Source organism: Hemitrygon akajei, chromosome 4 (genome assembly GCF_048418815.1).
Source record: "Hemitrygon akajei chromosome 4, sHemAka1.3, whole genome shotgun sequence".
Lineage (NCBI taxonomy): Eukaryota > Metazoa > Chordata > Chondrichthyes > Myliobatiformes > Dasyatidae > Hemitrygon > Hemitrygon akajei.
This window is the reverse complement of record NC_133127.1, coordinates 14,613,726-14,626,126: the sequence shown is the minus strand read 5'-3', so window position 1 is coordinate 14,626,126 and position 12,401 is coordinate 14,613,726. Positions and strand designations below refer to the sequence as shown.

The following is a 12,401-nucleotide window of genomic DNA, read 5'->3' as shown; positions in this document are numbered from 1 at the left end:
TTCAAACCCAATACATTTTGGCCCAATTAAATGGTTGTCTTAATTAGCTGAAGTTTCATGGAAATAGTTAAAAGGTTCAAACTTCAAAGTAAATTCATTATCAAAGTACATACATGTCACCATATACAAACCTGAGATTCATTTTCTTGCAGGCATTCACAGTAAATACAAGAAACACAATTGAATCAAGTGAAGACCACCCTCAATAGGACAGACAAAAAATAATGTGTGAAAGACATCAGACTGTGCAAATGTGCAAATAAAAAATTAGAAAAATAATAATATTAATAATAAATAAATAAATAATGCTGAGAGCATGAGACAAAGAGTCCTTGAAAGTGAGTCCATAGGTTATGGGAACAGTTCAGTGATGGGGCAAAGTAAAGTTGAGTGAAGTTATTCCCTCTGATCCAGTAGGGTAACAATTGTTCCTAAACCTGGTGGTGTGGATCCTGAGGCTCCTGTACCATCCTCCCGAATAGCGGCAGTGATAAAAGAGAATGCCTTAGATTGGGGGTTGGGTTCCTTGATGATGGGTGCTGCTTTCCTGCATCAGCACTCCCTGTGGATGTGCTCAGTGGTGGGGAGGGTTTTACCCGTGATGGACTGGGTATTATCTACTACTTTTTGTAGGCTTTACCATTCTAGAGCACTGATGTTTCCATACCAAGCCATGATGCAACCAGTCAATATACTCTCCACCACATATCTATAGAAGTTCAATAAAGTTTTAGATCACATGCTGAATCTTTGCATACTTCTGTGTAGGGAGAGGCACCGCCGTACTTTCTTCGTAATGGTACATTCAAGCTGGATCCAGTATAAATCCTCTGAAATGATAACACCAAGGAATTTAACTTTGTTTACCCTCTCCACCTCTGATCCTCCAATGGAGATGGCCTCATGGACCTCTGGTTTCCTCCTCCTGAAGTCAATAATCGGCTCCTTGGTTTTGCTAACACTGAGTGAGCATTTGTTGTTGTGGCACCACTCAGCCAGATTTTCAATCTCCCCCCTATATGCTGATTCATCACCACCGTTGATTCAGGTAGTGACAGTAGAGTCATCAGAAAACTTAAATAAGGCATTGGACCTGTGTTAAGCCTCACAGTCAGAGCAGGGGACTAAGCACACAGCCTTATGATTCACTTGTGCTGATGGAGATTGTGGAGGAGAAAAAGATACATACTGTAAAGACAGACTACTGTTTAACTGAGTAAATTATGTATTGAAAAGAAATACAGAATAAATTAGAACACTGCCAATACTACTACAGCATTACAAACCTGTGTATAAGTTCCTAATAGCTAAGGCCTCCGTTAGTCTTGAGAGACCATGGATTTGCACCTTGGAAGGTTTCCAGGGCACAGGCCTGGGCAGGGTTGTATGGGAGACCGGCAGTTGCCCGTGCTGCGAGTTTCTCCCTCTCCACGCCATCGATGTTGTCCAAGGGAAGGGCATTAGGACCCATACAACTTGGCACTGGTGTCGTCACAGAGCAATGTGTGGTTAAGTGCCTTGCTCAAGGACACACGCGCAGCCTCAGCTAAGGCTCGAACTAGCGACCTTCAGATCACTAGATGAACGCCTTAACCACTTGGCCACATGGCAAGCTATCGCTTGGCTATCGATGGAGGAATTCATCCGGTGTACATTGCCATGTTCCTTTGATTGTAAATGAACAAAATTAGCGCAGACACCCAATATAGATAATGGCCTGCTTTCATACAATGTTTTCAATTAATGTGTCCTCCAAATCTTCATTTTCATTGTAACATTCAATGTGTTTGCTGATACCTTCAAATTCTCTGTAGTTCCTAACTTGTTGAAGTAGTGAAATCATTTCATTTTCACCCCTGGCAGTTTCTAGCATCTTCAAGCCTGAATGCTTGAAACCACAGAGAGTAAAACAGTTCTGAATTGCCTTCTTGCTAATTTCTCGCCAACAATCAGTGTAAAAAAACACTGCTTTTTGACCACAAATACACGTACCTGAAGCTAGTTAAAAACAACTTGCTCTAAGAACAGTGCAGTGTTTAACGGCCACACAGTGCACGTGATGGATGCTAGTTAGAAACTGTTAGCAACAGCCTTCTGATGACTTAAGCAGCATAGCGTCCCAAATAAATTGAATGCTAGTTATTCCTCAATGAGTTTTTGTTCTTTAAGAGTTGTCCCAAATAAGCAGCTTCCCTAATTAACCAATGGCTTAATTAACTGGAATCCACTGTATATGCAATTAAAACAAAACATAAAATAGTCCATTGCCGTGCGAAGTGCTCATATTATCACTGACACTGAGGTACCGATTAGGGGTGTGCTGATTGGTTCAAGAACTGACTGGTTGAAGTGAAGTAGCTGTTCTTCAACCTGCTCTGTACCTCCCACCCGATGATAGCTGTGAGAAGGTGACATGCACTGCATGGTGGGGATCTTTGATGATAGATGTTGCCTTTTTTGATGCACTCCCTCCTGTAGATACTACTGATGGTGAAGAGGAATGTGCCCGTGATGAACTGGGCTGAGTTCACTGCTCTCTGCAGCTTCTTACATTCCTGCACATTTCAATTACTGTACCAGACCATGATGCAGCCAGTCAGGATACTTTCAACAGTACACCTGTCAAAGTTTGTTGGCGTGTTTGGTGACATGCTGAACACCATTGACTTTCTAAGAAAGTAAAAGCATTGATGTACATTCTTTGAGAATTAATTTGTGTGCTGGGCCCAGTACTTGCCATTCAGTTCCTCAAGTCTGTACCACTGGACATACTTTAATATTTTTAGATTAGATTTCGTTATATTTTTAAATTAGCTTAATTTATCGCATGTATATCGGAACATTGAAACGTAGAGTAAAATACATCTTTGGTGTCAACGACCAACACAGTGTGAAGATGTGCTGGGGGCAGCCCACAAGTGTCTCCTATCTTCTGGCACCAACACAGCATGCCCACAACTTACTAAACCTAACCCATATGCCTTTGGAATGTGGGAGGAAACCAGAACACCCAGAGGAAGCCCATGCTGTTATGAGGAGAACATACAAGCTCCTTACGGAGCTGAACCCCGATTGCTGATCTCCGGTGCTGAAAATCAATACGCTAACTTCTACACTACCATGCCGCACAACAAGATTTAACAAAACCTTTGTAATCCTTTCTCTCAGACTGCTAATGTATCCTATCTAGGAATATATCTGTGCAATGAACCTCCATAAAACTCTACTTACAGCTTTGTGTTATTCACAAATCAAGATAAATAACTTCCTATCTCCTTGTGTAAGTTACTAAAAACCCTGCCAGTTTGAGTACCCCCCATTAACCAGTACATCACCCATCTACTGACTAGACCTTTATCTGCCCATTACCAGACCTTAACCAGACCCCCACAAACCCATTCCTGTACTCTACACCCACCAATGCACCGTAATCACCACCCTCTCATTCACCTTAACTCCACCCACCCATTCACTGTAATCCCCACCCATTCACCACACTCCCCACCCATTCACCACACTCCCCAACCAGTCACTAAACTCCCCACCCATTTACTGTACTCTACACCCACCCATCTGCTGACATTCCATCTCTTGCGGCTTGGTTAGTTACTTGACCAGAGCTATTAGTCCCATGACTGTCCATGTCAGTTCATTCTTCCTCATTAGACACATAACAAACTATGTGGCAAACACTGGCGACCTCCTCCAACAATACAATTTCCTTCCATTATAGAACAGCTGAGCGAACAGGTCTTGAAACTGAAGTGGTATCAATTGGGTGCCAACAGTGCTGGTTCATAATGCACAGAAGGTCAGCTTGTACCAACATTCCTGGCCATCCTGAGTTGCTCACTAACTCTTATTGGTGAAATCTTGCTGTGTAAAATCAGCTATCAATACTGGCAACTTCAATGTTTCTTTATTAACCGCAATGTATCACTTTTTGACTGCAAACCTGCTTTCCATCTCAAAGATGCACTTCAGGGATCTCCCCCCTCAGAGGGATGTGGATGTGCAGTTAAAAGCCTTGCAAGGAGTTTATTTCAGAGAACAAAACAATCTGAAATTATGTAGCTCAGACTAGAAGACAAGTTGACAGACTGACATCTCTCTCTTGGAAGATGGAGCTGCCTGAACATTACTCTGGAGACACAGGAGGCTGCAGGTGCTGAAATGTGGAGCAAAGAGCTAACTGCTGGAGGAACTCAGCAGACCAGGCAGTATCGATGGGCGGAAAGGAACTGAAAATATTTTTCGTGAAGCTGTATTATAATTTTTGTCTGCCTTTGCTCTTCCTGGTCATCATTGCCTGTTAACCAAGGGTAGATCACGGGTTAATTAAAAGGTGACACAAAACTACAGACGTTGGAAGCTGGGGCTCCTTATCAAAGAAAGGATGTGCTGGCATTGGACAGGGCGCATTCTTTGAGGTTCACAAGAATGATCCCAGAAATGAAAGGGTTAACATACAGTATGAGGTGCATTTGATGGTTCTGTGTCTGTATTCACTGGGGTTTAGGAAAATGTGTTGGGGGGTTGGTGGGGAGAGTCTCATTGAAACCTACCAAATATTGAAAGGCCTAGACTGAATGGATGCAGAATGGATGTGTGGCACAGTCTTAGAATACAAGGACATAACGACGTCCCTTTAGAACAAAGATGAGGAATTTCTTAAGCCAGACGTTGGTGGATCTGTGGAATTCATTGTCAGAGACAGCTATAGAAGCCAAGTCATGGGTATACTTAGAGCCGAGGTTAATGTTTTTGATTAGTCACGGCATCAAAGCTTTGGGGAGAAGGCAAGAGAATAAGGTTGAGAGAGGTAACAAATCAGACATGATGGAATGGCAGAACAGACTCAATGGGCAGAATGGCCTAATTCTGTTCCTATATCTTATAGATGTGGATTATCAACTATAGATCTTACCTACTATAGATGATGGCCTAGTCCAGCATGGGTAAAGCCCTCCCCACCATTGAGCAAATCTATATGAAAGACTGTCGCAGGAAAGCAGCATCCATCATCAGGGACCCCCAACATCCAGGATATCCTCTCTTCTCACTGTTCCCATCAGGAAAAATGTACAGGAGCCTTGATACTCACAGCACCAGGTTCAGGAACAGCTATTACCCTTCACCTATCAGACTCTTGAACCAAAGGTTATAACTTAATTCAGCTTCACTTGCCCATCATTGGAATGTGCTGCTCATTGACGCAAATGGCACTGCAGGGAAATGAATCTCTGTGTTATGTATGGTGACATATATGTACTTGATAATGACATTTACTATGAACTTCTTGAGGCAGCACCTCCTGTAGATACTACTGATGGTGGGGAGGAGTGTACCCATAATGTATTGGACTGAGTCCACTTCTCTGCAGCTTCTTACATTCCTGTATTGTTCGAATTGCCGTACCAGACCATGATTCAACCAGTTAGGATACATTCAGCAGTACATCTGTAGAAGTTTGTTAGAGTGTTCAGTGACAAGTTGAACCTAGCTAACCTCCTAAGTAAAGACACTGGAACAGCTTCCTTGTGATTCAATCTATGTGCTGGGCCTAGGACACGTGATCCAATATATTAGCACCCAGGAATTTAAAGCTGCTGACTCTCCCCACTGACCATCTACCAATGTTTGCTCTCTTTCCCCTCCCTGGAGTCAACACTCAGTTCTTCAGTTTTACTGACGTTGTTTTGGCTCCATTCAACCAAGTGTCCTATCTCATTCCCGTGGCTGATCCAACATCCACCCATCTAGCAGTTTCAGTCTGTCCACGCACCAAAGACTAAGGATTCGCTTTATTTGTGTCATGAGCATCAAAGCATAAGTGAATTATGTCATTTGCGCCAGCAACCAGCACAGGTCCGAGGATGTGCTGGGGGAGGCCCACAAGTGTCGCCACACGTCATACGTAGCGGCCTACAACATACCAACCCTCACCAGGACATTTTTGGAATGTGGGAGGAAACTGGAGCACCCGAAGCAAACCCACGTGATCACAGCAAGGATGTCTAAGCTCCTTAGGAACAGCACCAGAAATTGAACCCCCCATACTGTAAAGCAGTATGCTGACCACTAATCTCTATATTTCTCTCCTTCCAAAAGAGCAGGGCATGCCATTAACCACCATTCCTTGTTTTATAGGAGGTTCTACTGAAGAGAGCTGCTGACCTGGTGGAAGCCTTGTACGGAATGCCCCACAACAACCAGGTAAGCATGTAGAGCTAAGGGCACTACCAGGAGCAGCCTCTAAATGCAATGTTAAACCTCTAGCACAAGGCCTTATGATGTTCACCGAGCTTGGCAACCAGCTTGCAGATGTTTCATCACCAGTTGAGGTGTCTCCCTCAGTGAGCAGTTGTTGATACTTCTTTCTGGGAGTGCATGAGTTTATATAGACCCCCAATCGCTTGCCTGTGACCTAATTGGCTACCCCTTCAGTTGACTTTTGAATTCTATTGGCTCACGATTCTTTGGCTGTTAGGGGCTTGTAGATTTCGATATGTTCATTGACAAAGAGTGATCAGAAGAGAACCATGCTTCTAAAACTTCTTGCGCCTGGCCAGAATCAATGCGGTGTCCCAGTTAAAGTGGCCTCCTTCTCGGTCTTCGTGTATCGAGATCAGCGACAATAGATCACGTCTACATACCGCCAGTTTGCGTTCTTACAAACAAGTTGGAGTTTACGTCCTGTCTGACCTACGTAGTTCTTGTTGCAGTCTCCACAGGTGGAAGGCCTTATTTCACTTTGATTGTTTGCGATGTCCATTGATGAATATTAAGCAGACTGCTGTGATTGTGCTATTAGTATTGGAAAATGGCTTATGATTGTCGCATACACTGAGAAACAGTGAAACCCTTTTACTGCGTGTGCCATCCAGCCAGATCATTCCATACAACAATGTATTGAAGTAATATGAAACAGCAAATAGTGTTACAGTTGCAGAAAGAAAGTGCATTGCAGGTCGACACATAAAGGGCAAGGCCCATAACAAGACAGACAGGGAGATCAAGAGTTCATCTTTACCTTGTGAGAGGCCCATTCAAGCTGTTCTGTGCCTGATAGATGGGGATATCAGCCTTGTGTATGTTCTTTCAGTGGGACAGCAGACAGTGAGAGACTGTCCAGGGTGGGAGGGGTTCTTGATTATGTTGGCTGCTCTCCTGAAATGTCGTTACAGTCAGGGGAAGGGAAGCTGGTTTGAATACCAATTTATGTAAACTGCGTTTATTCCTTGGCTAAGAAGCAGTCTCAGAGATAAACCAAAATGTTTGTTCATTTATAACCTCCAGGACAATTCCTGGGTTCATATCCTTTATCATAGTGTCATACACCACGGCAATGAATACAGTACGAACAGTGAAAGGTCTAGATAGAGGGTATTTCCTATAGTGGGGTTAGGGGGATGTCTAGGACTGGATGGCACAGACTCAGAATAGGGAGGTGTCCATTTAGAACAGAGATGAGGTGGAATTTCTTTAGCCAGAAGGTAGTGAATTTGTGGAATTCAGAATCAGAACCAGAATTGGAATCAGGTTTATTATCACCAGCATATGTCATGAAATTTGAGAGACTGGTTCTATCACATCTGAAATCCTGTCTGTCCGCTACCCTGGACCCCCATCAATTTGCCCATTGTACCAACAGGTCTACAGAGGACGCCCTCTCCAGGGCACTTCACTCTGCCCTGACCCACCCGGACAGCCCCAACTCTTACGTCAGAATGCTGTTCATTGACTTTAGTTCCACATTCAATACTGTGATCCCCTCCAAGCTGATCGCCAAACTTCGCCAGCTTGGTATCAGCTCATCCCTCTGCGATTGGACCTTGCAGACCCCAATCTGTTAAGTCAGACAACCTCTCCTCCTCCATTCTCATCCTGAATACTGGTGTGCCTCAAGGCTGTGTGCTGAGCACTCTTCTGTACTCCCTTTTCACCTATGACTGCGTTCCTGTACATGGTTCTAACTCCATAATCAAGCTTGCAGATGACATCACAGTGGTTGGCCTAATCAGAGGGGATGATGAGACGGCCTACAGGGACAAGGTCTGGTACCTGGCCACGTGGTGTGCCGACAACAACCTGGCCCTTAACACCCAGAAGACCAAGGAGATCATTGTGGACTTCAGGCATGCTGGGAGCCACGCTCATGTCCCCACTTACATCAACAGAGTGGTAGTGGAGCGTGTATCAAGCTTCAAATTCCTTGGTGTCCACATTTCCAAGGATCTCACCTGGTCCCTGAACTCCTCCATCCTGATCAAAAAGGCACAACAGCGCCTTTATTTCCTGTGGAGCATCAAGGAAGCTCACCTCTGTCCCAGGATACTGACGGACTTTTACCGCTGTACCATTGAGAGCATACTCACCATCTGCATCTCAGTGTGGTATGGTAATTGCCTGGTATCGGACCACAAAGCACTCCAGTGGGTGGTAAAAACTGTCCAGTGGATTATCAGTACCCAATTGCCCACCATTGAGAACATCTACCATAAATGCTACCTGGGCAGGGTGGAAAGCATGATCAAGGTTGCATCTCACCCTAACCATGGACTTTTTACTCTCCTCCCATCCGGTAGGTGCTACAGGAGCCTCCGCTCCCGCACCAGCAGGCACAGGAAGGGCTTCTTCCCTGAGGCTGTGACCCTGCTGAATCTCACATCAGTATTGCACTCATATTGTACTGTCTCAGTACTTTTATATTTGTGTGCTGTAGCACTTACTTTTTATTCACAGTTATTTTGTAAATAACACTATTATTTTGCATTTCTGGTTTGATGCTAACTGCATTTCATTGGCTTTGTATCTGTATTCAGCACAATGACAATAAAGTTGAATCTAATCTTGAAGCAGCAGCAGTACATTGTAATACATAATAATAAAAAGTGTAAATTACAAAATATATATACTGTATATATTATACACTATATAACACTACCCCAAAAATATATAACACTGAGAAGTGCAAAAAGTGAAAAAAAAGTAGTGGGGTAGTGTTAATGGGTTCAATGTCCATTCAGAAACCTGATGGCAGAGAGATGAATCTATTTCTGAATGGTTGAGTGTGTACCTTCAGTCTCCTGTACCTTCTCCACTGCCACAGATGGCTGTGAAGACCAGGTTATTGGACATAAAGTAGAGATTGATAGGTTCTTCATTGGAATTTCAAAGGTTATGGGGAGAAAGCAGGAGAATGGGGTTGAGAGGGATAATAAGTCAGCCATGGTGGAATGGCTGAGCAGACTCAAAGTGCTGAATGGCTTAATTCTGCTCCTATACCTTATAGTCTTATGATCTTAACAGGCCTGTCAGTCCAACTCACCCATGCTGATGAAGTTTCCCAGCTAAGATGGTCCCATTTGCTTACATTTGGCCCATATCTTTCCTATCTGTGCACCTTTTAAATGTCATTCATGTACCTGCCTCAGCCACTTCCTCAGGCAGCTCATTCCAAATACAGACCACCTTCTGGATTAAAAAGTTGCCTTTCAAGTTCCTATTAAATTTTCCCCCTCTCATCTTAAACCTATGGCCTCTGGTTCTTGATTCCTCAACCTTGGGGAAAAGAAACTGGAGCGAGCCCCTATCCAAATAGACAGAACAGGTTTAGAGGAAAGAGAAACCATTGTGCGCTTCTCTACCACATAGTTGCAATAACTGTCTTACATTTAATCAATAAGTAATTCAGGAGGGGTAGGAGTGTGGAATTTCCACTGATATCACAAAAAGTGGATATCTCTAAGAATACTAAGGCTGTAATGTTCCCTCTGGTAGGTGAATAAATGTTTATTATTTCATCGTTTATCTTTAGTTTCTAGTCAAAGATAGGAACTTCTACAGTAAAGTCCTTACAGGTTGACTTAACTGAAGCCAGCAAATTTAGGTGAGGAGATAAACCAGATAAACCATATGGACCACTGACTCCCCCCACCCCCCGGGCCCCTTGCCTTTGACTTCTGACCTTTGACCCCAGAATCTGCCAACCACAGAGATCCCAGGCCTTCATCCTCAGTGCCTGCCGACACGACCCCCTAAGGGATAGCTGGCTTTGGACCATGGAGCATTCTGACCTGCACTCTAACCACTGGCCCCAGGCTCTTCATTTAATACCTCTGATGTCTAACTCACCCCATCCATGTCCCTAAACCCTAACCTGACTCCTTACTCCCCATGCTGCCTCCAAAATCTATCCCCAAGAACCTAAAACCAAACTCTCTGAGCCACAACACGTGATGCAAACAGATTCAGATTCATTTATTTATCAGTGAAGTGTGCATTAACAACCAACACAACTTAAGGATGTGCTGAAGGTAATCGGAGTTGGACAGACTTCTGGCCCAGGACTCGCCAATGTGTGGAGTCGGCAGCTCTTGTACCTGCTGCCTGCACAACCTCCAACCCCAGGACTTGCCAACCCAGGGGTCATTAGCCTTCATCCTCAGGACCTGCCAACAGCAGTCCTTGACCATGGGGATCACTGGTCTCCACCCTCAGTACCTGCCGACCTGACCCCCACAGGAATAGATGGAACATTCTGACCTCTGGCTCCTGCCCTAGTCTCTTCATTTACTCTCCCTGTGTGACGTGGTGGGGACAAGGTTGCTGGGAGAGGACCCACATGCAGGACACAAACACATTTTTCTTAGGTACAATAAAATAGCGTTTATTACTCGCTACACAGAAGATTGGGAAATTGAGGACAAAGAGAAACATGAACCTCGGACTAGGGGACCTTGGACTTGGACGGGGGGAACATGGACAGCCGCGGACCGTGGACTTGGACAGGGGGGAGCATGGACAGCCGCGGACCTTGGACTCGGACAGCGGGGAGCATGGACAGCCGCGGACCGTGGACTTGGACAGGGGGGAGCATGGACAGCCACGGACCTTGGACTCGGACAGTGGGGGAGCATGGACAGCCGCGGACCGTGGACAGGGGGGAGCATGGACAGCCGCGGACCATGGACAAGGGGAGCATGGACAGCCGTGGACTTGGACAGGGGGAGCATGGACAGCCGCAGACCTTGGACAGGGGGGAGCATGGACAGCCGCGGACCGTGGACTTGGACAGTGGGGAGCATGGACAGCCGCAGACCGTGGACTTGGACAGTGGGGAGCATGGACAGCCGCAGACCGTGGACTTGGACAGTGGGGAGCATGGACAGCCGCAGACCGTGGACTTGGACAGGGGGGAGCATGGACAGCCGTGGACCATTGACTTGGACAGGGGGAGCATGGACAGCCGCGGACCTTGGACTCGGACAGGGGGGACATGGACAGCCGCGGACCTTGGACTTGGACGGGGGAGCATGAACAGCCGCGGACCTTGAACTTGGACCCTGGGGAATGGGACCACCACGTCTCTTGGGGAGCAATGTGTAGAAAGGTGGGAACCCCCACCGGGCAGCAGCAGTCCGGCCCGACCTGCCTGACGGAGGCAACAGGTAGGAAGGGGCAGAACCCTGCTGGGCAGCGGCAGTCCGGCCGGACCTGCCCGACGGAGGCAAAGGGTAGGAACATCGAGTCAGGACTCTGCTTTCCACTCAGGCACCGAGCCGGGACTTCTTCAAAGGGTAGACATGGACAAGGGGCATAAACGTTGAGTCAGGACTCCGCCTTCAATTCAGGCACTGAGCCGGGACTCTTCGAAGGGTAGACATGGACAAGGGGCATGAACATCGAGTCAGGACTCCGCCTTCAACTCACCCCTGGCAGATTGACCTTGCCTGGACCCACTCTAGCGACGGAAGGTGAATTGCTGGTACTCCGATGTGGGCTGGGTCACTCTGGTGATGGAAGGTGAATTGCTGGTACTCCGATGCGGGCTGGATCACTCTGGCTTGTCGTAGCAGCGGCGACTTGTGAAGGCTTCTTAACTCTCTCGCCCTGAGTGGCTAAAGCCAGGGGCTTACAAGCTGCCAGTTCGGATTGAGGGTAGATTACCTTGATTGCCAAGCTCAAGGGACGCGTGAAACGGAATTAGAAGGGAACAAGGCGTCAATGGTCCGGATCGCAACCTAACTAAATTTAAAGGGGAACCGATCCGGACCATGACACCCTGACCTCTCATCCCTGTCTCTAACTCCTAACCTGACCCCTAACTTCCCATACTGCCCCCAAAAACCATCCCCATGAACCTAAGATACAACTAATTCTAAGCCACGACCTGTGATTCAGTGAGATTCAGATTCAATTTTTTCTCACATGTACACTACTTCGAAATATACAGGGTAATGCATAATTTTACATTAACAACCAACACGACTTAAAGATGTTCAGGGGACATTCCAGACTCACAAGGACCTCTGATCCCAGGACACGCTGACCTGAGGGTCTCCAGCCCGTGTCCTTTCGGCCTGTCGATCTTAGTCATTGACCATGGGGACCGCTTG

The 12,401-nt window shown here is 46.1% G+C and overlaps 1 protein-coding gene across 1 annotated transcript in view; it reads left to right on the top strand.

Moving 5' to 3' along the window:
- Window positions 1-12,401, top strand: part of LOC140726140 (transcription factor COE3-like) — a 435,742-nt gene that overhangs the window by 404,222 nt on the left and 19,119 nt on the right. Inside the window, 1 exon segment of the mRNA XM_073042113.1 lies at window positions 6,151-6,216. Coding sequence (XP_072898214.1) covers window positions 6,151-6,216 — 66 coding nt within the window.